The sequence below is a fragment of the Oratosquilla oratoria genome, chromosome 4 (assembly GCF_046742065.1).
Source record: "Oratosquilla oratoria isolate Oo_2021 chromosome 4, ASM4674206v1, whole genome shotgun sequence".
Taxonomy (NCBI): Eukaryota; Metazoa; Arthropoda; class Malacostraca; order Stomatopoda; family Squillidae; genus Oratosquilla; species Oratosquilla oratoria.
The window spans coordinates 76,687,084-76,713,433 of NC_134780.1; the positions used below are offsets into that span (position 1 = coordinate 76,687,084).

Genomic DNA, 26,350 nt, shown 5'->3' on the forward strand with positions numbered 1-26,350 from the left:
TCACTTTCACGGAGTGCCAACTACTGTGTATCTGCACTAAAACTTTTGTTTAATTTGCGTATATCAAATACAAACACAAGCACATAATATATATATATATATATATATATATATATATATATATATATATATATATATATATATATATATATATATATATATATATATATTGTGAACCCTTTTGATATCCAGCGTGCACTTGTGCACACGAACATATATGGAGTAAGCGGGAGCTCTAGCGAATTTTCAACCAACTCTCAAAAGGTTCTCTATTGTCTCGGGTTCTCCCAAGGAACATTCCATTTCCTCCAGTGAATAGAGGACTAGGCCTTTCGGGTCAACACCCAAAAACACCTGTTGGGATAATGGGCCTCGCCATGTTTCAGGGAAACGCCCGAACACCTGCTACTACAATAGACGCTGCTCCTGGCATCGTCGCCAACTGACTCGACAAAAAAAATATGTAACAAATTGTAAACATGGCAACAGTCTACTTGTACTTGTATATAATGTATAATCTGGCAACCCTACGAGTCTTCCTCAGAGGTTGCATGTGCTTGTAAACCAGAGAAGACTGGAATTAAACCAAAGAAATCTCCAACTGTTTGCCTCTCCAACACCAGTACTCACAATTGTAGATATTAACTACAAATCTACATTCTGGTGGCAGCTAGGAAATACGAATTCACTCTACAACACTAACTCCTCCGAAGCAACAACTCTACGACAGTGGCTACAGATTAGGGATTCCATGTGCTGATAAAATACTTCAGAGATCTACACACCGGTTGAACATAGCCGCTTCCCAACTCACCACTTTACGCTTCATTCGGCATCCTACTACCAAGCACCACTGTATTGCTTCGCTGCATCGTCTAACATCTACTACGAGACAACCCCTCTTCACTGCAACGCCCAGAATCTACTGCGAGGCAACCTTTCTTCGCTGCATCCTCCAGCATCTACTACGAGGTAACCCCTCTTTGCTGCATCATCCAGCATCTACTACAAGGTAACCCCTTTTCGCTGCATCATCCAACTTCTACTACGAGGCAACCCATCTTCGCAGCATTATCCAGCATCCACGACGCCCGCCGCCTCCACCATCGCATCTAGTATCGCACGTTGCTGCACCAATAGTCAACGCACCTCGCCCAGCATCTATTACGAGGAACCCCAAGCTCATCGTCCCACATCTAGTTTCGCACGAATGAACTCTTCAACGCCAATGATAAAAACACCCCCTTTTTTTCAAATATTTCACGAGTGTAAAAGAATATATATATATATATATATATATATATATATATGCTAATAAGAACACGGGTACGTGTGTTCACTTATATATATATATTTGTATTAATAACTCACCAGTCAATACAATGTACTAATTCACCATTCTGTTTCCAGCAGTGCATCTTACCACCGATTTGTTCCATTGCACCATCATCGCCTAACACTACTTCATCTTAGATAAGTAGATATTTTTCCGTTCTCATTATCACATAGGAGCCAGACGCTTTCTTCCCTTTTTTATTCTTATTTAGTCCATGAACGTGTCCAAACCCCTCTGACTCGACATACCAACACTGTACACGAAGCCGCTCTACGCTCAATTCCAATCTCTCTGAAACTACTACACTCACACTTGTCCCCCTTTCCCTTGTAAAGCGGAACTATACAGGCACTCCTCCAGTCCTCCGGCACTCTACCCTCTCTTAAACAAACATTAAATAACATATCTCCATCTGCACTTTTTATCTTTTCTTCTCTACTTGATTCGCCTCCTCTTCCTCTTTTAATTTCTTTCCAAAATATCTTTTTATTACTTTCAAAATTTTCTGTTATACTCTTACCCCATTTCACATCTGCTCTCCTTTTTGCTTCCTTTATCTTATACTTAACTTCCCTTCTCTTTACTTTCCACCTTTCATACGATTCCCTCGTCCTAATTTGTAGTCAATCTATGAAAGCCTATTTCTTCTATTCTACACCCTACTTTGCTTCCTCATTCCGCCACTCACTACCCCTCCATCTATTTCCTCCTGCCCTCCTTGTTCCACACACCATCTTTGCACACCTTATGAGTCCCTCCTTGAACCATCCCCATTCCTCCTCCACTCCACTCCTAGTTCTACTCTATCCTTCACTCCCTCCCACTCCTCTCTCAGCTTCTTATACTCTTTCTCCTTTTCTTTCTCATTTAAGCAGTTCACTCTAAGTACCTCCCTACCTTCTGCCTTTTTCCTCCTTCTCCACCTATTCTCCACTCTCAATTTACCTTCCACCAAAAAATGATCTGATATTCCCCCACTCTCTCCCCTTAGAACATGTACATCCTTAACTCTTCCTACCATACTCCTGGTCACCACTATATAGTCCATTAACGCTCTATCTGCCACCCTTCCCTCCACCACCCTCTCCCATGTGCACTTATGCTTGACTTTCTTCCTAAGTGCTGTATTTGCTATCATCAACTCTCTTTCAAGACACATCACCATCAATTCTCCACTACAATTTTCACCTGGAACTCCATACTTCCCAATCACTCCATCTATTGGTTCATTTCCTACTAGCATTAAGTTCTCCCAATACAACTACATTGACATTTCTCCCTAATCCCTCTATGCACTCATTTAAATCTACCTAAAAAGCCTCCCCTTACTCTATGCTCTTCTCACTACCAGGCCCATATGCACTTACAAAAACTCACACCTCCCTTCCCAGTTTCACCTTCATCCACATTATCCTTGAATAAACCTCCTTCCACTCCACTACACATTTACCTATCCCTTCACTTACTAGTATAGCCACCCCTTCTCTCCCTCACCCTCTCTTCACTCCTGAGAACCTCCCAATTACACTCCCAAACTCACACTCACCCTTTCCTCTCATCTTAGTTTCATTCAAAGCCAACATATCCATCTTTCTTCTCACAAACATAGTACCTATCTCTTCCCTTTTACTCTCATCTCTACCACATCCATGCACATTAAAAGACCCAAACCTTAGGGTGCTGGTTAGAAAACTCCTAGACCCTCTTATGCCTTCACTTTTTTTAGGAATGTCCCGTGGGGCTATAGGAAGAAGGATGCCTGGTCCCAATCCCCATCCCTCTTTTCTCGCTTCTTACAATCCAAATTGAAATCCTTGGTGGCAGTATTCTTTTCCCCCCACCACAGAGGTAAGATATCTGAAAAAGAATAGCTTCCCACACAGAGTGCTGGATATCTGGAATAACTTAGATAATGAAACAGTGTGCACAGTTACTATTCAAGATTTTAAGAAAAAACTTGATGCTGAAAGATACAAAGACGGGTCATCATGAGCATAGCTCCCTTCCCATGTAATACAACTAGGTAAACTGGTTAAATTTTCCTAGAGTTTTTGCCTCAAGCTATCATAGTATGCTTACAGGAAATTAATAAATCTTATATAAATTTCATTTTATTAATGCAAATATAACTCTGCCAAGATGAATATCATCTGCCAAACTTGTATTTTCCAATTCAAAAGGAGCGAAATTGGGAAAAAATTCTTACATATTGAAAATTTGAGTTACCCATACCAATCAATTTTTTTTTCTTTTTTATGATTTTTTGTTAATTTAAAGTGGATCAAATCAAAAGCACCCACCAATATCTGATACTTCACTAAGTCAATAAGAACCAAATCATATGACCAATCATATCAAGTTAACAAGGACTCCTTATTTTTTTTCCAGTGACATCTGTTCAATCTCCCTTTCAATAAGACAAGTTTATACAATACTGAGAAGATAAAGGATTTCATATTCAATCCAAATTTTAGGAAAAATGCATCTTTACTGACTAAAATAATATATCTCTCTTACACTGTAATAATTATCACACATGAAAGGCATTTCATTGACTAAAAATCATGAGAGCCTCAATCAATCATATCGCTGAAATCAAGTAGACCTGTCTGTTGACTATCACCATCTCCTACAAGCTGCTCTCTTATCTTCCTGATTTTACGCAAGCGCTCCAACCAGTTACTTGCATAAGGATTGTGGATTGGCCCCTTCAGGGATTCTGAGATCACTGATGCAAGCTGTAAAGGAAATGAAAAATTTACTGGATACCAAAAGAGGAAATAAAATAAATACGGACATATGTTCAAGACCTTCTCCTCGAAATAATTGAAACTCTAACCCACTGTCACTGTACACTGGTGGCATACCCAGAAACATGCTGGCCTCGCACTTGCTTAATTGTGGGTTCAAATCCTGCACTCCTCTTTGATTTCCAACAGACTGTTTACCTGCCCTAACAGTCCAAAAGCACAGGTGATTGCTTTGGCTGTAGCTATGCATCTCCTAGTGTACCTTCCTCCCCTCCATTTCTCCTTGCACATATCATCTTACTTTACATATCATCCTCTCAAACTGCCACATTACAAAACCTGGCACATCCCCACCTTCACCTCAAACCTTTCACTCCCTCCATTCCCTACTCTTACTCTCATACAAGCTCTACAAAAAATGAACACCATCACTGGTCTTCCTCATATCCCATACATCCAAAACACATCCCATAGCACCTTTGTCAACCCTATAATATGATTTTTTCCAAATTCATGAGAGAGACATCCTAACCCTTTGTAAAAAATATCTTGTATATTAGCACATCTGCTCCTTCATACAACCCAAAGTTACCTTCACTTTCATAGTGCCAACTACTGTGTATCTTCATTAAAACTTTTGTTCAATTTGTGTATATCAAATATAAACAAAAGCATTCAAAAGTGAATGCTGCAGCTGTGGCTAAAGGCCTACAGTGTTTCAAAGATGTAAAAATACTACCATTTCATCAACAGAACCCACTCACATTGGCATGGAGAGCCAGCTGCCTCACTACAATTGGTAGATTAACATCGGAGACCAATCGAGGGTGTCCCTCTCCAATGTATTCAGATACCTCTCGCTTGCACAATACCTCAACAGCATTAGTAGCATGATCTGAGGGCACCACTTCTATGACACTGTGATTAAACTGGCCCTGAAAAATGGCAAATAAGTGCATTACACATGTGAATTAAATAGTCTACTGCCACCAAATGTTTCCACTTAAGTTGTAAAAGGTCACTTAAAAAAAAAACAAAAAAAAAAAAAAAAAAAAAAACAATGAAATTGAGTGAAACTAAGTTGAAAGGAAGGGATGAGTTTGAGTTTGGAAGTATAGTGGGGAGGGATGAGTCTGAGTTTGGGAATATAGTGGGGAGGGTGTTGTGAGTGAGGAGAGGACGAGGGAGAGAAAGGGTGGCTATACTAGTAAGTGAAGAAATAGGTAAGTGTGTGGTGGAGTGAAAGGTGGTTTCTTCAAGGTGAATGTGTATGATAGTGAAACTGGGAAGGTAGATGTGGGTCTTTGTAAGTACATAAGGGCCTGGTAGTGAGAAGAATGCAGAGGAAAGGCCGGCTTTTTGGATAGATTTAAATGAGTGCATTGAGGATTTAGAGAAAATGTCAATGTAGTGGTATTGGGAGATCTTGGTGCTAGAGTAGATGAACCAATAGATGGATTGAAATATTTAGATATGAAAAAGTATGATCTGCCTCCACATGGTGCATCCTGGAAACGTCATAATAATTGACAGCTAAATGGATCATGATTTTACAGACAAATTAAAACATATACCCACTTTATACTTACTGCACCTTGTCCACTGTCCTGGGTCAGACACTGCTTCTGACCCAGGGCAGTGGACAAGGTGCAGGGATGACCCGTCATCCAGGAGGTGCCAAGATAAGAGGGAGGGTGGAGGGGTGTGGAGTGTATTCAGGGATGGAATGGGTGGGAATGATTTTATGCCTTTTCCTTTTTGGCTATCTCCCTTGTAAGAGGAAAAGAGCTTTGGTATATGTATGTATGTATACTTACTGTATAAATACATACACATATACATATACCAAAGGTTTTCTTCCTCCTTATAAGGGAGGTAGCCAAAAAACAAAGGCATAGAAACCACTCCCACCCATTCCATCCCCAACATACTCCACTCTCCTCTCCCCCCTTACCTCCCTCTATATCTAGGCACCTCCTGGATGATGGGTCATCCCTGCATCTTGCTGTATACATAAACATAGATATATTTTGACCCTTACCCCAAAACTAAATGCTTTCCTTTCAAGTTCGCATTTATGAGTGCTTTGAGTGAAGTGACGAGGAGATAACTCTCTCCATCAACATTTCACAGGACCACCACAAGCTTGCATCTATTGGTGATCCTTTTCCTCTTTTATCAATCATACTAGACATAGCAAATTGGATTAAATTAGATCATGAAAGACACTTACCTTCATTGTGTTAATCTTATAAGGTTGCCCACTTTCATTGTAAACAATAGTGACGTGATTGTTTCCAATGTGTTTCTTCCTGTCATTGCAGTTTGGATCTGACTCCAGTGTGGGCATCAATGTTGCAATGTGGTAAACAACCTGTAAGAAGAGCAGGTGATCCTCTTTTGACCAACATAAACCACCTAATACAGCAATCTGTGTCTTCAAATATTGGTTCTTCCCCTCCTCTAAAACCCTCTGTGAGGGCTTCTTTTTTTTTTTTACATTAAACCAAGTCATCATCATCTGACCCTATACTGAGGTAATGGCTGCATAGTTACTAACCTGCATCATGTCATCATGCCAAACATACACCAACTTTCCATCACGACCTGTTGTATCTAGACCTCCTAAGAATACGCTCTCTGGTTTCACTTTGCTTAACTCATGTATCGTCCCAAGACCCTGTAAGGATATAAATGAAAAAGTAGTTGTGAACAACTCCAAGTGTATATAGTACTTGACTGCATGTACATCAACACCACTGTATATTCATGCTCCCTACCTAATACTCATGTCAGAATCAATGCACATAATGCATAAATTAACTTACCTGCAAAAATCGTGTGTAACGTAGAGATCCACATGTATTCTTCAGAATAGCTAGCTCTGTAAATTGGCCTGGACCCGCATACAAAACACCAATTTTGTGCGTTTCTTGTGGCTGTATAAGATCTAAGATTTTCAACGATCTGCTGACCTCAGGTTTTGAGGTTTTCAAAAGTATTGGCCGCTCCTTCCCACCACCCAAGCATCCATGGTAATAGAGTTGCAGGAACACAAAACTATGAATTTAAAAATATATATATTAATGCCAAGTAAAAAATGAGAAGCAAGTATATGAATTAACAACAATGAAATTTAAGATGAAGACAGTGCTTTTACCTATGTTCATTACATTGTAGCATAAATATATTTCCACAAAGAACCTATGAAATACTATTTTGCTTCACAATTCCTTCTTTCCCTCTACTTCTTTTGTTCTGCCCAAAGATCTAATACCGGTACTTCTGCTATATATAATTTTCTTTCACCTATCTTTCAGTTTTGATTATTTTTGGCAAGAGAATTTTCTGTAAACATCTTCAGTTTTTTTTTTTTAAATGACACCTACTCCACCCTCTCGTCCTGCACCTAGGCTACTCCATATGAAAAATATCATCATATACTTTTGCTTATTGTAGCTCCTCCTGCTCCTCTTTAAGCAACTGCAGCAGCAGTGGATTTGTCATATGCAAATAGCAACTGGCTCACCTCCAACATCCCTTAACCCTAAGCCACCAACTCTAAACCTCCACCTAGCACTTGTTTCTACTTCCCTTACCAGCCTTCAATCAGGTCCAAGTAACTCAGAAAAGAGATATTGTGTCGTTGTCTTCTGTGTTATGGTTGCATCTGAGGTAGTTTGAATCTATGGCCTGGGCTATTTTATGTTGGGATCCTTTCATAGATACCTTGATCTTGTGTCCAAGAGCAGTTATGAATGGAAACAGAGGGAAATAGAAGTGCCTGCTCATTGATTCATTGGTCTCTGAGAAGCAAATAACCACCTAATGTAGACAAAAAGCTTCATCTTTTGTCACCCCTACGTGGAATGCAACCTTGTTCCTGGAAACCACTCTGCCCTGAAGCCAGTATGAGATCTCAAGGTCCAGTTGGCATCAAGTGGCACCTGATGCTGCAGTTCCTATGAGAGGATCCTAAAACTAGAAATTAATTATTAACTGATGTAAACTGATTCAACAGAACTACTAGTGTTACCTTACCTTGGGGATATATTGCTCCTGCTCTCCTTGTTAGCTCCTGAGGTAGCATTACTGGTATTATTACTGGAAGAATTATCATTATTTGTTGCAGGTGTCTTGGCAGCTGAACTTTGGCTTCTCATAATAGGCATCCTGGATGCTGGATTCATGTCTGATATAGTGTGACCTCTGCCTCGGCGCATTGGCTTAGGGGAGCCATCAATGGGGTCTGTGATATCTTCGTCTTTTGGTACCGCTGAACCGGGAGGAGTGATGCTGTTCCCACTGGATCTCTATAATAATTTCCAATAATGAAACTTCTCTGGTTCTGGCATAAAAGGCATAAAATCCACTCCCACCCCTTCCATCAACACATGCTCCACTCCCATCCACCATCTCCCTCCCTCTTCTCTTGGCTCCTCCTGGATGACAGGTCATCCCTGCATCTCACTCACTGCCCTGGGTCAGAAGCAGAGTTGCAAAACACAGCACAACCAGAGGAATACTGCTTCATTAAATCAGCAACCCCTTCCCTCTCCATCCCCTCATGCAGTAAAAAGAGAAGACAGGGAAAAATCCCTTCAGGGTGCGTCAAATTATTTTTTCACACTTTGTTTCACTCAATGCTAACACATCCATCTCTCTTTTCACAAACATACTGCCTATCTCTTCCCTTTTACTCTCATCTGTACCCCATTCACACACATTAAAAGACCCAAACCTTGGGGTTCTGGTTGAAAAACTCCTCCCAGACCCTCTTATGCTTTTTTTTTTTTTTTAATGTACATTTTGGGGTTACAGGTAGAAGGATGCCTAGTCTTATCCCCATCCCATTTTTGTTACCTTTTATGACTCAAGTGGAAATACTTGGGAGTATTCTTTTCCCCCACCACTTAACAATTCTGATATGCTGTGTTTTGCTACATTGCTTCTGACCCAGGGCAATGGGCAAGATGTAGGAGTGACCTATCATCCAGAAGGAGCCAAGATAAGAGGGAGGGAGGGGGTGGTAAATGGGAATGGAGTGGGTGGGGATGAAATGGGTGGGAGTGGAATTATGCCTTTTGAGTTTGGCTATCTCCCTTGTAAGGGGGAAAAACCCCTTGGTATATGTCCCATTCTGAAGGGTTTAGCAAAATAAATTCTATTTCTTTTACACTTCCATCTATATCTAAAATACACACCAAAGGGTCTTTTCCCAATTTGTAAAGGGGATGGCCATGTTAAAGCATGCACCCACCCCACACTCTCTGTCCCCAACCAAACTGCTTAGGTCACTGACAATGCCATACATCTCCTCCACAATTTTCCAGCCCTTGCTTACACTGCAAGGTGGCTAGGTATCAATGCCTTTGTCAAAGTTTTGAGTTTTATGACTACATGCCCCCACTATCATCATCTATTAACCCTCTAGTGGGACTTGAACTCTTAACCATTTAGCTCCTCGTATCTAGGCACCAGTGTCCTAGTCACTCCTTAATTATACAAATCTATTTTTTAGGTAAAAATAAACTCACCATCTGAAGGGCAGAGGCATGCCGTATACGGGTACTGGGAGGTGGAGGGCTAGAGACCAATGGTGGTGGTGGAGAGGAATTACCAAGGTTGACACTCCCGCTGCTTCCACTATTACTGAGTCCATCAAACCTTACAAATGGAACAATATCAATTATGACACTGAAGGAAGAGGAAATGATAACTAAACATTTTGATCCATTCTTACCAAAAACACAAAGTGTAGAGCAGAATATGAAGTACTGGTTTTCTATCCAATACATAAATAATACCTTGGTCTTGCTTTGCCTCTTGTTGAGACATTGCTTCCCATTGAGGTAGGGGTGGTGTTACTTAAGCCTCCAGTGATCTTCTCCTTGGTATCTTCATGTGGTGGGGTTGAAGTTCTTGTTGACACAGACTCTCTTCTAACTTCTTCACTACTCGAGCTGGACAAGTTGCCATTCTTCTCATTCCCATTCATGGCCTCTGCATTTGCTCCTTCACTCATCTCCGGACTTGAGTGGCATCTTTGAACTGGAACATGTGGATCCTCTCCTAAATTAAGACCAAACATCAGACAAGATCTATAAACAATAAAATGGGTCTACTGTACTACAAAAATAAACTGTCTCTTGTTTCACAGACTACAAACCCACAGCCCCACAATATCTGAAAACAAGTCTTCAGATCCTCCCATAGATCTTTCTGGGAAGAAATGTTAGACTACTGTTTATGTTCTATTGGCAGGACTGTTTACACGTCACTGGAAAACTAGCATAAGGAGAGCAGTTACTGGTGCTCTGCTCTCTTTATGTCATAGAGAAAGCTTCAGCCCAGTGTGGTGACTGTGTGTCATGCACCTCCACTTGCTGGTGGGTTTTAAAGACAGACAACTAAGAGACTATTCTTTGATGTCTGTCTCATAGGGCCACACTTGAAGGCACACATTGTTGAACCCTCTCCTCTCTACTCAACTCCCCTCCCCTCATTCTTTTCATTTCCTTCCAAAACACCTTTTTATTCTTTTGAATATTCACATCAAACAAAGACTTCACTTCACATCTGCTCTTCTCTTGACCTTCCTCACGTTGCATTTTGTTTCTACCATCTTTACTCTGTACCTCTCATATGGTTCCACATTTCTTCTTTCCGACCATTTTTTATATGCTCATTTCTTTTCTGTCACTTCACTACCACCTTCCCCTCTTCATCCCATCACTCACTGCCTGCTCCTCAATTTCCTCCCATCCTTCTCATCCAACACATCATCTTTACACACTTTCAGATAACCTTCTTGAAACCTAAATATTTCTCCCCTATTCCTCATTTCTCTTTTACTACATCCCCATATCCCCTCTCAGCTTCACCTGGCATTCTTCCTCTTTCTCCTTGTCAGTGAACTTACTTTCAGCACTTCTCTTTACCTCCACTCCATTTCCTTTCAATCAGAAAATTACCAGACAATTTACTACCCTCTTCTCTAAACACATCCTGAATTCCAAAATGTCCAAAACTTTTCCAATCATTCTGCACGATACTACATAAACCATTAATGCCATCTTAAATACCCTCAGTCCAACAACCTGGACAATGTGTACATATGTTTATATTTCTTTTTAGACAGTGTGCTTGCTATTACCATTTCCATTTCAATATACATCACAAACATCTCTCCATCACTGTTTTTATTCCTGCCACCACAGCCTCCTTACTACTACATCTATCAGCTCATCTCCTACTCTAGCATTAAGATCTCCCAACACCACTAAATTCACATTCTCCCATACATTTGTTTAAATCACTCCAAAATGCTTCTTTCTCCTCCTCACTTGTCTCATTACCAAGGCCATATGTATTCACAAATGCCCATACCCCCTATCTTAATCTCATCTTCACCCACATCATCCTCAATGACACTTTTCTCCATTCCAACCACTTACCTATCTTATCACTTACCAACTGTGCCACTTCTTCCTTCCCTTGCCCTCTTGTCACCCTACCTACCATGCTCCCAAGCTCCAACTTGGTAATGGTGGCAACAAACAAATAAGGCATTTAACAGTCATGAGGCACTAAGATGGGAGGGAGGTATGAATGGGTTTTATCAGTTCATGTGGGTGTGTGCTTCAACTTGGGTACCCCTCTTTCGTAATGACATGAAATGGTTGATAAATCTCCTATGCAACACAGGCTGAAGAGCACTTACACACAACCTACCAGAGGCAAGACTGTCATCAAAGCTGTTTAACCTATTCAACAATTTTCTTTATTGCTCCATCAAAGTCTGGAATAGCCTTAAAGATGATACAGCCCAAGTTAAAACCATTAGTAAATTTAAAATGAAGCCTACTAAGTGAGTCTTAGTAAGGGCATACTACATTAAATTTCTTGCTTCAAAAAAGTACTCCATACAGAGGTATGGAGGGGGGGTTTGTGACATTAAAGTGAATAATGAAAGTCTGAGAAAACTGACAGTCCTCCATAAGCATAGCTCCTTTTCTGTATGTCATACATTAAATGTATATTACAATCATGCAAACATACGCACCTGGAACACCCTCAACTGACCCTGAATCCTTTAGTGGACTCAGTGGGCTCTTTTCCCTGATCTCTTCTTCCATGTCAATAAAGTGTAAGCGAGGGTCTGAGGAACCTCCTGAAGGTACTGTAGAACCAATGGAGTCCCGCTTAGAACTAGAAGTATTATCTGAAGAGGTCCCAGAAAAGGCACGTGGTCTGGGTTCCATGGGTTTGGCAAACATTTCCTATAATAAAATAAGAACCTTTCCACAATTTCTTGATCAATGTTATCAGGGTCACACCCACTCTTACTATATATGAATATATATATATATATCATACACATATATTAAAGATGAAAAAAGTCACATTAAAAAATATTCTGCTAATTTTCATATCAAACTATACCTCATAATTTTCAGTTTCCATAGATTCAGAATCTATTCGTTTGTGCATTATGCTTGAGGAGATGCCAAAATCCATACTGGAAGGAAGGGACACTGGAGCATAAAACTCACTGATATCATGGAGAGGCAGTGTGTCTGGGTTAACTTGACCTGTTATATGGTTTTGTACACGCATCATCCAAGATGTGTTACCTGGTAAGGAAATACCCACAGTTATGGAAACAAGGCCAACAGTATCATGATTACCTAAAATACAATCTAAAAACTGAAAGATGAAATAAAATGCTTAACATGGAGGCTCTACCATAACCTCAAGAGAACTGTTTGACAAAACACTGTGGCACCACTCAAAAATCTGTAATTAATATCTTACCAGTTGGTTGTCTGACGTATATTTCTGCCCAGCTTTGACACCAGCAGGCACACAAATGAGGCTCTTCCCGCTTCTCCTCTGGAAAACCAGCACCTGTAGAGGCACAACCATTAACAAAATCCATCACAAAAGTATCAAAAGTTACTAGTGACAGAACTGCCAATTCAAATACCAATGTAATGGCATCAAATCTAAAGACAAAAGGAACTTACCATCAAACTGCTTATCCTGAGGTTGTTCACCCTCTACATTATCCGAATACTCGTTTGCCTGCATTCCAGCACCTGAAGACAAAATAGATGAAATGTAATTTCAGTTTGTACAAAATAACCTCATCTTTAAGGGGAAAAGGCCCTTTGGCAATGTGTGTATGCATACATACATATACCAAAGGCTTTTCCCCCCCTTATAAGGGAGGTAGCCAAAAAACAAAGGCATAAAAACCACTCCCACCCATTCCATCCCTAACATACTCCACTCCCCTCCACCCTCTTCCCTCCCTCTTATCTTGAAACCCAAATTTTTATTTGGGTTTCAGTCTGATACCAGAACAAGTGTGTTTGTATACATACAAACTGAAACCCAAATATGAATATTGAAAAATATACTTAACATACTTCAGCAAGTTACATACATACATATACCAAGGCTTTTTCCCCCTTACAAGGGAGGTAGCCAAAAAGGAAAAGGCATAAAATCATTCCCATCCATTCCATCCCTGAATACACTCCACACCCCTCCACCCTCCATCATATCTTAGCACCTCCTGGATGATGGGTCATCCCTGCACCTTGTCCACTGCCCTGGGTCAGAAGCAGTGTCGCAAGACACAGCACATCCACAGCAAGGCCGCCTCATTAAATCGGCGACCCCCCCTTTCCGGCAAGTTAAATCTACATAAACAGCCTATAGCAAATCCTCAATAATGCTGAGAAATCCATTCTAAGATATCAATAATACCTATGAAATAAATCCACCCAAAAGAATCTTCCCTTTTATAAAGGAAGTAGCCAGCTAAAGCATGCATCTACCCTTTATTCATCTAACACTCACATCTGACATTAGGAATACAAATTACTAATATTACCCTTAACCTTGACAATAAGGATACAAACTTCTGATATTACCTTCATTCTAGACTCTTAATCATTCATAACTATATTATAAAAGACAACAGAAGTGAAACACTGAATATGTAGTAAGGATCTAAAACATTTGCCTTTATTTTCTCTCCCAAATGGCTTGGGGCTCTAAGATATCCATCCAGTAACTACTCTGGGTTGGTTTATATATCACTCAATTTTGAATCCTGTTTGTACTGTATTAATACTCTCCAAACCAAGATTGTCTTTAGTGCAGTTGTGCAACTGGACAGTGTCTCTTTCCAGGTCAATTCTGTCTTGATTTCCAATACGCCTGACATCCTCATAACCCCCATTATACTTCTTAAACACTTCATCTCAAATGCATTTACATTCCTCTTTTCTGTTTCCCTAAAATTCAGTCTCTGCATCATACAGTGTCACAGGCACAATCACCCCTTTGTACAGTCATTTTTGTCATTGAACAAACCTGCTCTAATCCCTCATGAAGATGAGGGTTTAGATTGAGAGGATAACCATGATGATGACCCTTCTTCATAATAACATCCAAAGCTAGGCGAGTATATCTTAATCATCACTTCACAAAGGATGACAGAAATGGCGAATTCTTCAAGTAACATACCAACAATCAATTTAAGAATTTAACTAATTGAAAAAACTTGAGGCAACAACTGACTTACTGACTGTTTTTAGGGTTGTGGCTTCCTGGGTCGTCCTGCTGCTTAAGATCTATCAAATCTACTAAATAAAGATTAAGCATTAAAACTTACCTTGATCAACAAATGGCGTCATTTCTGAGTCAGAACTTTTTCTGCGCAGAGTTCTCATATGCAGGTCATCTTTACTTTGTGGTTTGAACTTTGCCTAGAAATTCCAACAGATCAAAACAGATTAGTATTGCAAGTCTGAATTAATAAAATTTTGAACTCGTCATGCATGTATAAGTTGTTGAATTAGTATTCCATAGGAAAAGCCATACAAAGTCAGTAGATCAGTAACATGCTATGTGACTATTCAATCTCAGGAATAATACCCACACAGAAATCATTAAACCTACACAATGACAAATGTTCACTTCCAAATCAACTAAGAAATGTTAAATGTTAAAAAAATGTTCACTTCCAAATCAACTAAAAATTGTTAAATGTTAAAAAAAAAAATTATATATAAAAAACCAATGCCTCCTTACTAGAGAAAAATACAGGAATGAGGAATTCTCATTAAAAAAAAAATAATGATAATATAATATATATATATATACAGTAAAAGCTCTTTTATCCGTTATTCTCGTATCCGGCTCCTTCTTATAACCGGCAAATTATTCACGAGGAAATAACAATTTTGTATAAAAATGTAAAAATTCGAAAAAATCAAATTTAAAATTCCCGCCCACTCACGCCGCCGCCAGAGGTAGCGCGCATCTTTCCCGCCATCTCCCACAAATCCCGCTGCTCCGTCAGTCCCAGTGCCCGCTGTAATAAGACGCCCGATGTTAAGCGTGCGACTGTCTATTAGCAACTCTCTCAACACACAAACACATACCGACAGCAAAGGAAGGCAGTGATGGCTGAGTTGAAGGATATGCGTGGTAGTGCTAAGCTTAGCGTCACTGATGAAGCTCTTCAGGAGTGGATGGAGGTCGACAATGACGTAGCTATCACCCCCACACTAACTGACGACGAAATCATTCAGGCAGTGATTGAGGAGAAGCATGGTAAGGAAACAGAGGCTGATAGTGAAGAGGAAGATGACCCAGAGCCAAGAGTAACGTGGAAGGATGCCGCTAAAGGATTGGCAACATTTATCAAGTTTGCGGAGCAGTGCACCTACATGGGGACTCACGACGTGATGTCTCTTCACTGTCTTCAAAATGAATTTTTAATGCAGAGAGACAAACATTCTAAACAAAGAGACATACGTGATTTCATGAAAATAAATAAAGATAAATAAATATGAATATACTGGTAAATAAATAAACAACAAAAGTGAAGCCATTGAATGAATTTTATTTAAGTACTCTATAAATAAAGGCAATAAATGTATTTTTTAAATATTCCTTCTCGTAACCAGGATTTCCCCTTTCCGGCACGTCTTTGGTCCCACTCGTGCCGGTTAAAAGAGCTTATACTGTGTATATATATATATATATATATATATATATATATATATATATATATAGAGATATATATATATATATATAAACTTTTTTATCCCAGTCGGAAAAAGGAGACGCTAATGTCGAACGTTCTGTATATTTCGATCACCAACTGTGACCCTCTTCAGCAGAAGAGGGTCACAGTTGGTGATCGAAATATACAGAACGTTCGACATTAGTGTCTCCTTTTTCCGACTGTGGGATAAAAAGTTTATTTTACTAATGTGCCACAACATTGCTTTATTGTGATATATATATATTAATATACAATAATTCTCAATATCTCCTTACTATTTATATACTAAGACATCATCCATACATAAGCAGCACACCCTACCCCTTATCCCCTGCCCCTCCCTTCTTTGCATAACAGTATCATCTATACACAGCCATCCTCCACTCATCCCTATTTCTTGCCTCCTCCCTTCCTTGCTCAACAGACATTCCCCTCTTACTCAATGCTCCTTTCACCCCATCCCTCCACCTCATCCTCAGTCATCCCCCAAGTTCTCTCCATCCTCTACCTGTACATCTCATCACTGCTTTTACCCACATTTACCTACAACTTTCTCCTATTGCATACCTTCCCAAATTCCGTCACTAACTTCCTTAATCCCCCCTCTGACCCTGCCACAAGCTCAGGGTTGTCAGCAAACAACAACTGGCTCACCTCCCACTTTTTTCCACATTCCTCACAAACGTAACTACAGTGGCCGCGAAAAGTTTGGGCGCAAAATTATAGGCGCCCCAACTTTCCCCTAAACTCAAAACATGCGAAAAATACAACTTTCCACCCAAACTTTTCGCTATTTTTCAATGCTAGCGTTTGTATCCGTATTTAGCCGAGACAATACACACTATTTGGCAACTCTGTTTAGGCGCACTCGATGTCACATGGAGTCACTTTCTAAACATCTCTCACGGAGAGTAGTCTTTTTTTTGCTGTGGTCTCTGTTTTTGTGCCTTGATATCTCCGTAATGGGAAGTGGTAAAGAGCTGGAAAGAGACACAGTTGTTACAATCATAACCCTCTATAAGGAGGGTTATAAGTGTAAAGATATTGCTACTCGTGTGGGAATTGGAGTGCGTCAAGTGCAAAAGTGGACCAAGAAATTTAGAGACGAAGGAAGTGACATCATTCCTACTCCAAAGCATCGCTCTGGTCGGCCAAGGAAGATATCAAATCGTACTTCTACGGTTCTAACTGCCTCCTAATAATAGTAGGAGGCAGTTAGAACCGTAGAAGTACGATTTGATATCTTCCTTGGCCGACCAGAGCGATGCTTTGGAGTACGAATGATGTCACTTCCTTCGTCTCTAAATTTCTTGGTCCACTTTTACACTTGACGCACTCCAATTCCCACACGAGTAGCAATATCTTTACACTTATAACCCTCCTTATAGAGGGTTATGATTGTAACAACTGTGTCTCTTTCCAGCTCTTTACCACTTCCCATTACGGAGATATCAAGGCACAAAAACAGAGACCACCGCAAAAAAAAGACTACTCTCCGTGAGAGATGTTTAGAAACTGACTCCATGTGACATCAAGTGCGCCTAAACAGAGTTGCCCAATAGTGTGTATTGTCTCGGCTAAATACGGGTACACACGCTAGCATTGAAAAATAGCGAAAAGTTTGGGTGGAAAGTTGTATTTTTCGCATGTTTTGAGTTTAGGGGAAAGTTGGGGCGCCTATAATTTTGCGCCCAAACTTTTCGCGGCTACTGTATATAACCAAGATAAAAAGAACACAAAGATCAGAAACTGAATTGGTTTCCAGCTTTACAAACAAAACATATGAAGAAATTAGAACAACTACACCTTTATACCAAGGGCTTTTTTCCACTTACAAGGGAGGTAGGAAAAAAGAAAAAGTCCACTCCCACCCATTTCATCCCCACATACTCCACTCCCATTCACCACTCCTTATTTCTTGGCTCCTCCTGGATGACGGGTCATCCCTGCATCTGACCCACTGCCCTGGGTCAGAAGCAATGCAGCAAGACACAGCACATCCACAGCATGGCTGCTTCATTAAATCAACAACCCTCCCTCTCTGTCCCCTCATGCAGAAAAAGAGAAGGCGGGGAGAAATCACTTCTGGCCGTGTCAAAATATTACTCACAAATACAGCACTCCCTAACCCCCATCCCCCACCCACTCCCTTCCATGCATCACAGCATCATCCATACACAACTATTCTCCACACACCCTCACTTCCTGTCCTCTCCCCTCCTTCCTCAACAGACACCCCACCCCTTTTCCAATGCCCCCTTCACCCCATCCATCCATCCATCCCACCCCCCACCCCGGTCACCCCCTCATATTCACTCCACCCACCTCTGCCTTCCACACCTCCTTTACCAATCTTTCTTCATCCATTCTTTTCATGTGTCCAAACCATCCCAATACTCCATCTACCCTATCTCCCCACTCCCTTTCCATCCCCTGCTCCCCTCTTCACCCCCTCACCTCTCACTCCATCCAGCCAAGGAACCCCCACCACACTTCTAAGATGCTCCATCTCAAACACATTGAAATTCTCTCTTTCTTCCTCTCTTATGTTCCATATTTCCTCTCTTATGTTCCATGTAACAACTACACCTGATATCAGTGAAAGAAACAAGAGAAAAAGGAGATATGATCATAGTGTTCTGGTCAATAAGGGGACACAAATATTCTTTTATTATGTCGCACGGTCATGAGATCAAATTGAATAAAATATGAATTCTAAATATCCTTTACTGATAGGGGGAAAATGCTTCAACCTCAAAGGGACTGCACTATCTTTAAATGGATAAAAAGTAGGTCAGTCCTTACAGTAATTAAACTACTTCATATAGTGTTACTAAATTACATAATCCAAACTTCTTTAATTTTCTGAATAAAGAAAAGGGGTAGTCTTCTACAGAAGTGATTAAACTACTTCATTACTGGTGTAATCAAATTACGTCTTTCACTTATATTCAATTAAGAACAATGACAATATTCATTAGTATACTAAGAACTATGACCTCTGTGGTATGATGGGTTTTTCGGGCAATTTCCTAAACTACAATAATTGATAATCAAATGCCAAGTAAACTATTCAAATTCATGGTCTTAAGAGAAATATCCCAAGACAAAAATAAGGGATGAAATATCTACCATTGCACATATACTGATTTTTCCAACATATATCATGTTCCAGCTATTAATGCATGCCTTAAAAGTGACGGGTTCATTTGAGAGAGAGAGAGAGAGAGAGAGAGAGAGAGAGAGAGAGAGAGAGAGAGAGAGAGAGAGAGAGAGAGAGAGAGAGAGAGAGAGAGAGAGAGAGAGAGAGAGAGAGAGAGAGAGAGAGAGAGAGAGAGAAGAGACACAGGGAGAAGAGAGGGAGAAGAGAGAGGGAGAAGAGAGAGGGAGAAGAGAGAGAGAGAGAGAGAGAGAGAGAGAGAGAGAGAGAGAGAGAGAGAGAGAGAGAGAGAGAGAGAGAGAGAGAGAGAGAGAGAGAGAGAGAGAGAGAGAGAGAGAGGGAGAGGGAGAGGGAGAGGGAGAGGGAGAGGGAGAGAGAGAGAGAGAAAGGAGAGAGAAAGGAGAGAGAAAGGAGAGAGAAAGGAGAGAGAAAGGAGAGAGATAGAGAGGAGAGAGATAGAGAGGAGAGAGATAGAGAGGAGAGAGATAGAGAGGAGAGAGATAGAGAGGAGAGAAAAGAGGAGAGAGAAATGAGGAGAGAGAGAGAAATGAGGAGAGAGAGAGGAGAGAGAGAGAAAAGAAGAGAGAAAAGAGAAGAGAGAAAAGAGAAGAGAGAGAATGAGGAAGAGAAAAAAGGAGAAGGGGAGAAAAGAGAAGAGGGAAAAGAGAAGAGAGAAAAGAGAAAAGTGAGAAAAGAGAGAAAAGAGAAAAGAAAAATGCCTATGAATCATGGTGAATTTTCAGAAAGTTCCCTCCCTCATGATTCATGAAGAGAATTTTTTTTTTTTTTGTAGATTTTGGTGTGATGTTAACAAATTAGATAACCATTTCTGTCACAAATCCCCCCCCCTTGCCCACGACCTATGCTTTCTCATCATAATACTGTTCTTTAGTTAAAATTATTTGAAGAATTTACAGAACACCATTTTCTTGACTTTTTTGGTTTCATCACATTTTCATTTCTACCTTGATGTCAATATTAAATACTGAGTATATTTGCATGTGTGACAAGGGAGTCACCTAAGAACCAATTCAAAGGAGAACAGGTCACAAGAAGAAGAATGCTGCCAGCTGGTTAGTGGTGCAGCAACTATAAACAAACTCGTGAAGGTGAATCTGATGTGTCTTTGAATCACGTTACCTATCATACATTGTTGACTAAAGTCCCACACCAATTTAAAAAGAAGTGTGAGTAAATGTATCATCAATCATTAAAAATGAGGAATATTGGTAAGTTTTATAAGAGTAAACACCTTGTGAGATCGAAACCTTTATTGGTACTACGTTTCGCTTGTTACAGCTTTTTTCAAGTACTTGAAAAAGCTGTAACAAACGAAACGTAGTACCAATAAAGGTTTCGATCTCACAAGGTGTTTACTCTCACAGTCTTGTCGGCTTTTGCCATTGTGATTCAAGTTTTATAAGTTTGAATATACTTTAAAAACCATTCCATAAATTTCCACATGTGCAAACATTACTAATTTGGGTTCATTATTTTAATAAATTTTCACTTAAGGTCTGTTGCTAGAGTACAGTATTTAGACCGCACTTCCCCCCTAATAAATCATTTCATCACTGTATATGCTGGGCTAATTTTTAAGTTTGATATTTAGTAACAAATGGTATGGTATACATTGAAAAATACGGTACTCAAATCAATACTTGATTCTATGGTACATGAAATTAATACATGATTCTATGATACATGAAATCAAGCCTATCTAGATCATAAGGAACTTAAAACATACAATAATACTCCCTTACCTCAGGTCTCTGAAACACTATACCCTTAAGTGAGAAATAAATAAAACAAAATAAGCTAACATAAAAATGAAGCAAAATTCCTTAATACTAGAACTATTGCTGCATTTTTTCACAACACAAGTGACTAACCATGCCACTACAATAATAGCAATGTTATACAAATAAAATCTTCAAAACTTCTGAATACTTCATGCTTGAATCATTAAAGCATTTACATACATATACCAAAGGCCTTTTTTCCCTTTACAAGGGAAGTAGCCAAAAAACAAGCATAAAATCCACTCCCACCCATTCCATCAACACATACTCCACTCCCATGCACGCCCCTCCCTCCCTTGCATCTTGCCCACTGCCCTGGGTCAGAAGCATGTCACAAGACACAGCACATCCACAACAATGCCACTTCATTAAATTGGTGACCCCCCTCTCCATCCCCTCACGCAGGAATGGAAAAGACAGGGAGAAATCTCTTTGGGCTGCAGCAATTTATTTTTCACACATACTCCCTCACCCCCCATCCCCCACCCACTCCCTTTCATGCATCACAGCATCATCCGTACACAATCATTCTCCATTCACCCCTGACTTCCCCTATCCTTCCTCAACAGACATTCCCCTCTTTCCCAATGCTTCTTCTACCCCATCCATCCATCTCATCCTTGGTCACTCCCTCATGTTCATTCCTTCTACCTCTGCCTTCCACACTTCTTTTACTAATCTTTCTGCATTCTTTCCATGTGTTCAAACCATCCCAACACTCTTTCATCAACACTATCTCCTAACTCCCTTTCCACCCCCGTTCTCCCCCTCACCTCCTTGTTTCTCACTCTATCCCACCTAGTAACCACTCTCATAATTCCCAGGCACCTCATCTCAAACACATTCAAACTCCTCCTCTCTTATATTCCATGTTTCTGCCCCATACAGTGCTGTCGGCACAATCACTCCTTCATACAATCTCCTCTTAGCATCCATCTCCAAATGTCTATTTCTCATTACATTTTTTTTATCCCCCAAGGCATTACTTGCTTCTCTCAATCTACATTCTACCTCCATCTCCACTCCTCCCTTTCCTGCCACATTCCCACCCAAGTATCTAAATCTATCCACTTCCTCCATCTGAACACCTCAAGGATGAAGTGTAGCCCTGTACAATACTACACAGCTTAGGTCAAAAGCAATGCAGCAAGGCACAGGCCTTCCACAGCAGGGCTCAGCAGCCAGAGGTGGAGCAATTTAGTCAACAGTATAGTATCATTTTTCTAATCTACCCAATATTCAATAAGACACATTCTGCTTATTCAAAACATTACAAAAGTAAAAGTGTGTTCAAGGAATAACTACTTTGTTTACACATTAACCCCTTCGATACGATGCCGCCTACATAGGCGTCATGAGGAGCAAGTGGGTATGCAAGGATGCCGATGTCTGCATCTTGATTATATATATTGTAGTTGTACCTGCATTACCCCCATACTCTGTAAACTGGCTTCATCATATTTTCTATGGTTATCAAAATTCACAGGTGAAAGAACGAGCAATACAGCGGTAACTTTATTTCTTATAATGCGAGTATTATGATGCAACATTGCACGTCTGGCAGCTAATGCTGCCCGCAAGATTTTGGCCCGTATTGAAGGGGTTAAGAACTTCCTGCAACACACCTCATGTGAAATGGTATATGTATGTACAAAAGTAAAAGTGTGTTCAAGGACTAACTACTTTGTTTATACATTAAGAACTTCCTGCAACACACCTCATGTGAAATGGTTCGGTGTAGTTCAGACTTATGCCTCCTCCTGTACATGGAACTGCTGTCACCTGCTGATCGTTCAGGTTGTGAAGCAACTAATGGAACAAAAAAAGAAAAAGAAAAAAAATTCTTAGTTGAAAGAGTGTTGCTAAGTTAACTGGTGTTCCTTACAAAAATGCTTAAATTATTTACAAACCAAAGTTTTACTGGTTACACAACATGCAGATTAGCATAGGAGTATATAACCATATTATGAAAATTAATACTGGTGGAAAAGTATTGGGATAGACTGAGTATCAAAGTTAGTGTTGAGTGTACGAGTCAAGAACTATGTGACACTACAGATACACATGACTTTGATGTATGCATTACAACTCCCTTCAAACTGGAATGAAATAAACCTTAACCCACTTTTACCACAGTAAGCTGGAAAGATCCAATCACAGATTAATATCACTAAACTGTGTTGCTAGAAAATTAATGGTACGAATGACCAACATAGAAAATGAATGAATACTTTAAGATTGACAAACTTATTACAGGGTGACAAAAAAAAAAAAAAACTCTGATAGGCCTCACTTTTTAATTTTCAGCAAAAATTGAATGAAACTTTGGTGATAGCTAGTTTATTGTGTTTCAAACATCATATCAAAACATGAGAGCCTTTGGACTTTTCTTCTTTATTCTAGAGCATGTGTTTGAGATGACCTCCATTTAGCTCTGTGCACTTCTTGAGGCACAGCACAAAGTTGTCCACGATGTCCTTTCAAACAGAACGAGGAATGGTTCTGATCTCCTCCCTGATGGCTTACTTGAGTTCTGTGATGGTCCTGGGTCTCCCTGTGTACACTCTGTCTTTTTAAGGTAGCCCTAGAGAAAGATATCTGGGGGCTAAGGTCTGGACTGTGAGGTGCCCAGTCACAATCAGTCTTGAGACTCATCACAGAGCCACCAAAGATCTCTTTATCTCAGGACTGGTTTGAGGTGTGAGAGCTTGCTCCATCTTGCTGGAACCAGAACTTCCCCATAAGCAATGGATGCAGGGTCTGCAGCTCACACTTGAAGGTTTTGAGGACCTCAACATACCACTCCTCAGTGACTGTCACTGTTGTGCCAGATTCCTCGATGAAGAATGGTCTGATGGTGCCTCTGGCTGAGATTGCAGTCCATAACATGCACTTAGGGGAGTGTAGGAGCTTGTTGGCTAACTCATTGGGTCTGAGGGTCCCCCAGAAGACATCTGTCTTCGAGTTTACCTTATCTTCAAGATGGAAGTGAGCTTCATCTGAGGTTCAAAGGAGATTAAGGAAAGTTAAGGTATCCTGGATCTTCTCCAGTATTTTTACTGTCATAGCCTTTCTCTGCTCCTTGTCTGAAGCTGTAAGGGTCTGCTTCATCTGTATTCTGTATAGGTAGGCCTTTACATCCATAACTAGCACTCTCCTACAAGTTTCACGGGATATACTAAGGGACTGACCGCTTGTGTACAGAGCGTTTCAGACTGCTGAACCGACTCTCTCACCCTCTCGACCAGATCAGCTGTACGTTTCTTGGGACATCCTGAATGGCTTGGATGGTTGTCACTGGCTGTATTGAGGTTCTCCACTGTCCCATAGTTCTCGAAGTGGTCCACCCTTCAGGCCACATCTTCTTTGCCCATTTACGATACCTCTCATTCGTGACTATTCACATTTTATCTATGTCAATTTACCAAGGGTCTCCTCCCTCATAAGAGAGGTAGCCACCCAAAGCACATTCCCATGCCCATCCTCCACTCATTTGTTTCCCTCTCATTCTAGGTCCTCGTGGATGAAGGGGAAGAATGACAAGACGCTGAGTGGGGAGCTTCTTTTATAAGCAAGGGTCTTATTAGAAAGATACATAACATAATGCTCAAGTTAGGGGAGGATACATAAGTTTCCCTTAATACAAAATGCAAATTCCAGGAGATATTAAATGGTTAGAGTTTGCTGAAGGCTGACAAATAACCATAGCAAAGATTGAAAAGGTCAAGTGCTGGTGCACTTGATTTCTCTCCTTATCAGGAAGATAGAGGTCATATTACTTATAAGTTATTTCAACACTCCCATGCAAACAAAATTTTGCTAATTATATTGTTATTATATACAAACAAAATTTTGCTGATTACATTGTTATTATATACAAGTTGCATATAGTATTTAATACATACCTTACTTTTGTCCATATATCATTAAGTTATTCTAGGACAATTCTTGATTAATTAATGATAACCATATGTATATCATTGCCACTGAATATACTGCATTATACTTTGAGAATAGTTTTTATCTTATTCCAAATGTCCTTGCAATAACTTAAAGACCCATGACCTAGAATCTGAGAAACAAAACTTTTATTTCTTCAAGCTCATTCTATGGCACTTACCTGGTTAATCTAAAATCATAAATACCAGTGACTTTTAACTATGCATTTGTTTATGTATTTTATTTGTTATTTACATTATTATAGTTTTTATTTATCAATTTAATATTATTATGATTTTTTTCGCATCCGACCTAGATATGGGCCAAAAGGTCTCCTGTTGGCATGCTCCGCCTTTGTAATCCTTTGTAATGATACTGTATACCTGCTATGCATAGTATTAGCACATGATACTTACCCTCTGTAAACTTGTACAGATAAATATGCTAGTGCAAATGAAAAATCTAGTTAATTTAAAACCAGTTAAAATCTTTACTACCTTATGCCAGTGAAGGTCTCACACACAGTACATGGGGTTGATTTATAATTACTGGTTACCTAGAAGTGTTAATCACTGGAGACATTGACAAAGTTGAGGTATGAAGGATTGTCATCAGTAGGAAACAGGACCTGACTAGTTGTTGCTTATGTACAATCTTTGGAACCTCATACTATTCTATAATGCCTTTCCAGAAAAATACAGCCCAGGTCCATGCAAATACATAAAGTATTATTTAGCAGTTGGTCTGAAAACTAAGCATTCCTATGCTACATAAGCAGAGACCTCTCATTTCTCTAATTACATTAAATCCTACCTTTATCCTTATTGCATAGATGCAAACATTTATCACAAAGGCCTTGTCTTAGTGGTCTCTGTGTGCAGCCTGAGGTTGTGATAGTAATCAGTTTGTTGCCCACAAGCCAGGTTTGTTGATGACCACCAGACACAAGAATTTCCGCAACTGCAGACCTGTTACAGGAATACACGAAGGTGCATATATCAAGTTTTTGCAGTAAAATATACAAGATATATTTGACACAGAATGATGACGACTTACTTTCATGGACTTGGAAAAGGTATATGACAGGGTTGACAATGAGGCATTGTGGACTGTATTATGGATCTGTGGGATAGGAGGAAGTCTGTTGAGGACATTCATAAGTTTTTACAAAAGTGGTAGATCAAGTGTGAAGGTCTGCAATACCGGGAATCATTTTGGTTACTGTTCTTTGTATTTTCTTGATCCTCCCTTTATGATACATATATGTATGCA

The 26,350-nt window shown here is 39.9% G+C and overlaps 1 protein-coding gene across 6 annotated transcripts in view; it reads right to left on the reverse strand.

Annotated features, from left to right (window-relative positions):
* Positions 1 to 3,431: 3,431 nt before the first annotated feature.
* gig (TSC complex subunit tuberin) overlaps positions 3,432 to 26,350 on the reverse strand; it is a 59,712-nt gene continuing 36,793 nt past the window's right edge. For 4 of the 6 annotated variants that reach the window (XM_076184397.1, XM_076184393.1, XM_076184394.1 and 1 more), the window contains 15 exons: positions 25,892 to 26,046; positions 22,857 to 22,948; positions 14,777 to 14,870; positions 13,116 to 13,187; positions 12,904 to 12,996; positions 12,532 to 12,722; positions 12,152 to 12,368; positions 9,894 to 10,158; positions 9,624 to 9,753; positions 8,128 to 8,399; positions 6,915 to 7,146; positions 6,647 to 6,766; positions 6,320 to 6,460; positions 4,851 to 5,021; positions 3,432 to 4,074 (listed from right to left, as the gene is read on the reverse strand). In XM_076184397.1, coding sequence (XP_076040512.1) covers positions 3,910 to 4,074; positions 4,851 to 5,021; positions 6,320 to 6,460; positions 6,647 to 6,766; positions 6,915 to 7,146; positions 8,128 to 8,399; positions 9,624 to 9,753; positions 9,894 to 10,158; positions 12,152 to 12,368; positions 12,532 to 12,722; positions 12,904 to 12,996; positions 13,116 to 13,187; positions 14,777 to 14,870; positions 22,857 to 22,948; positions 25,892 to 26,046 — 2,410 coding nt within the window. In that variant the 3' untranslated portion in view covers positions 3,432 to 3,909. The remainder of the gene's footprint in view (positions 4,075 to 4,850; positions 5,022 to 6,319; positions 6,461 to 6,646; positions 6,767 to 6,914; positions 7,147 to 8,127; positions 8,400 to 9,623; positions 9,754 to 9,893; positions 10,159 to 12,151; positions 12,369 to 12,531; positions 12,723 to 12,903; positions 12,997 to 13,115; positions 13,188 to 14,776; positions 14,871 to 22,856; positions 22,949 to 25,891; positions 26,047 to 26,350) is intronic. The other 2 variants (XM_076184396.1, XM_076184399.1) reach the window with 2 other exon arrangements.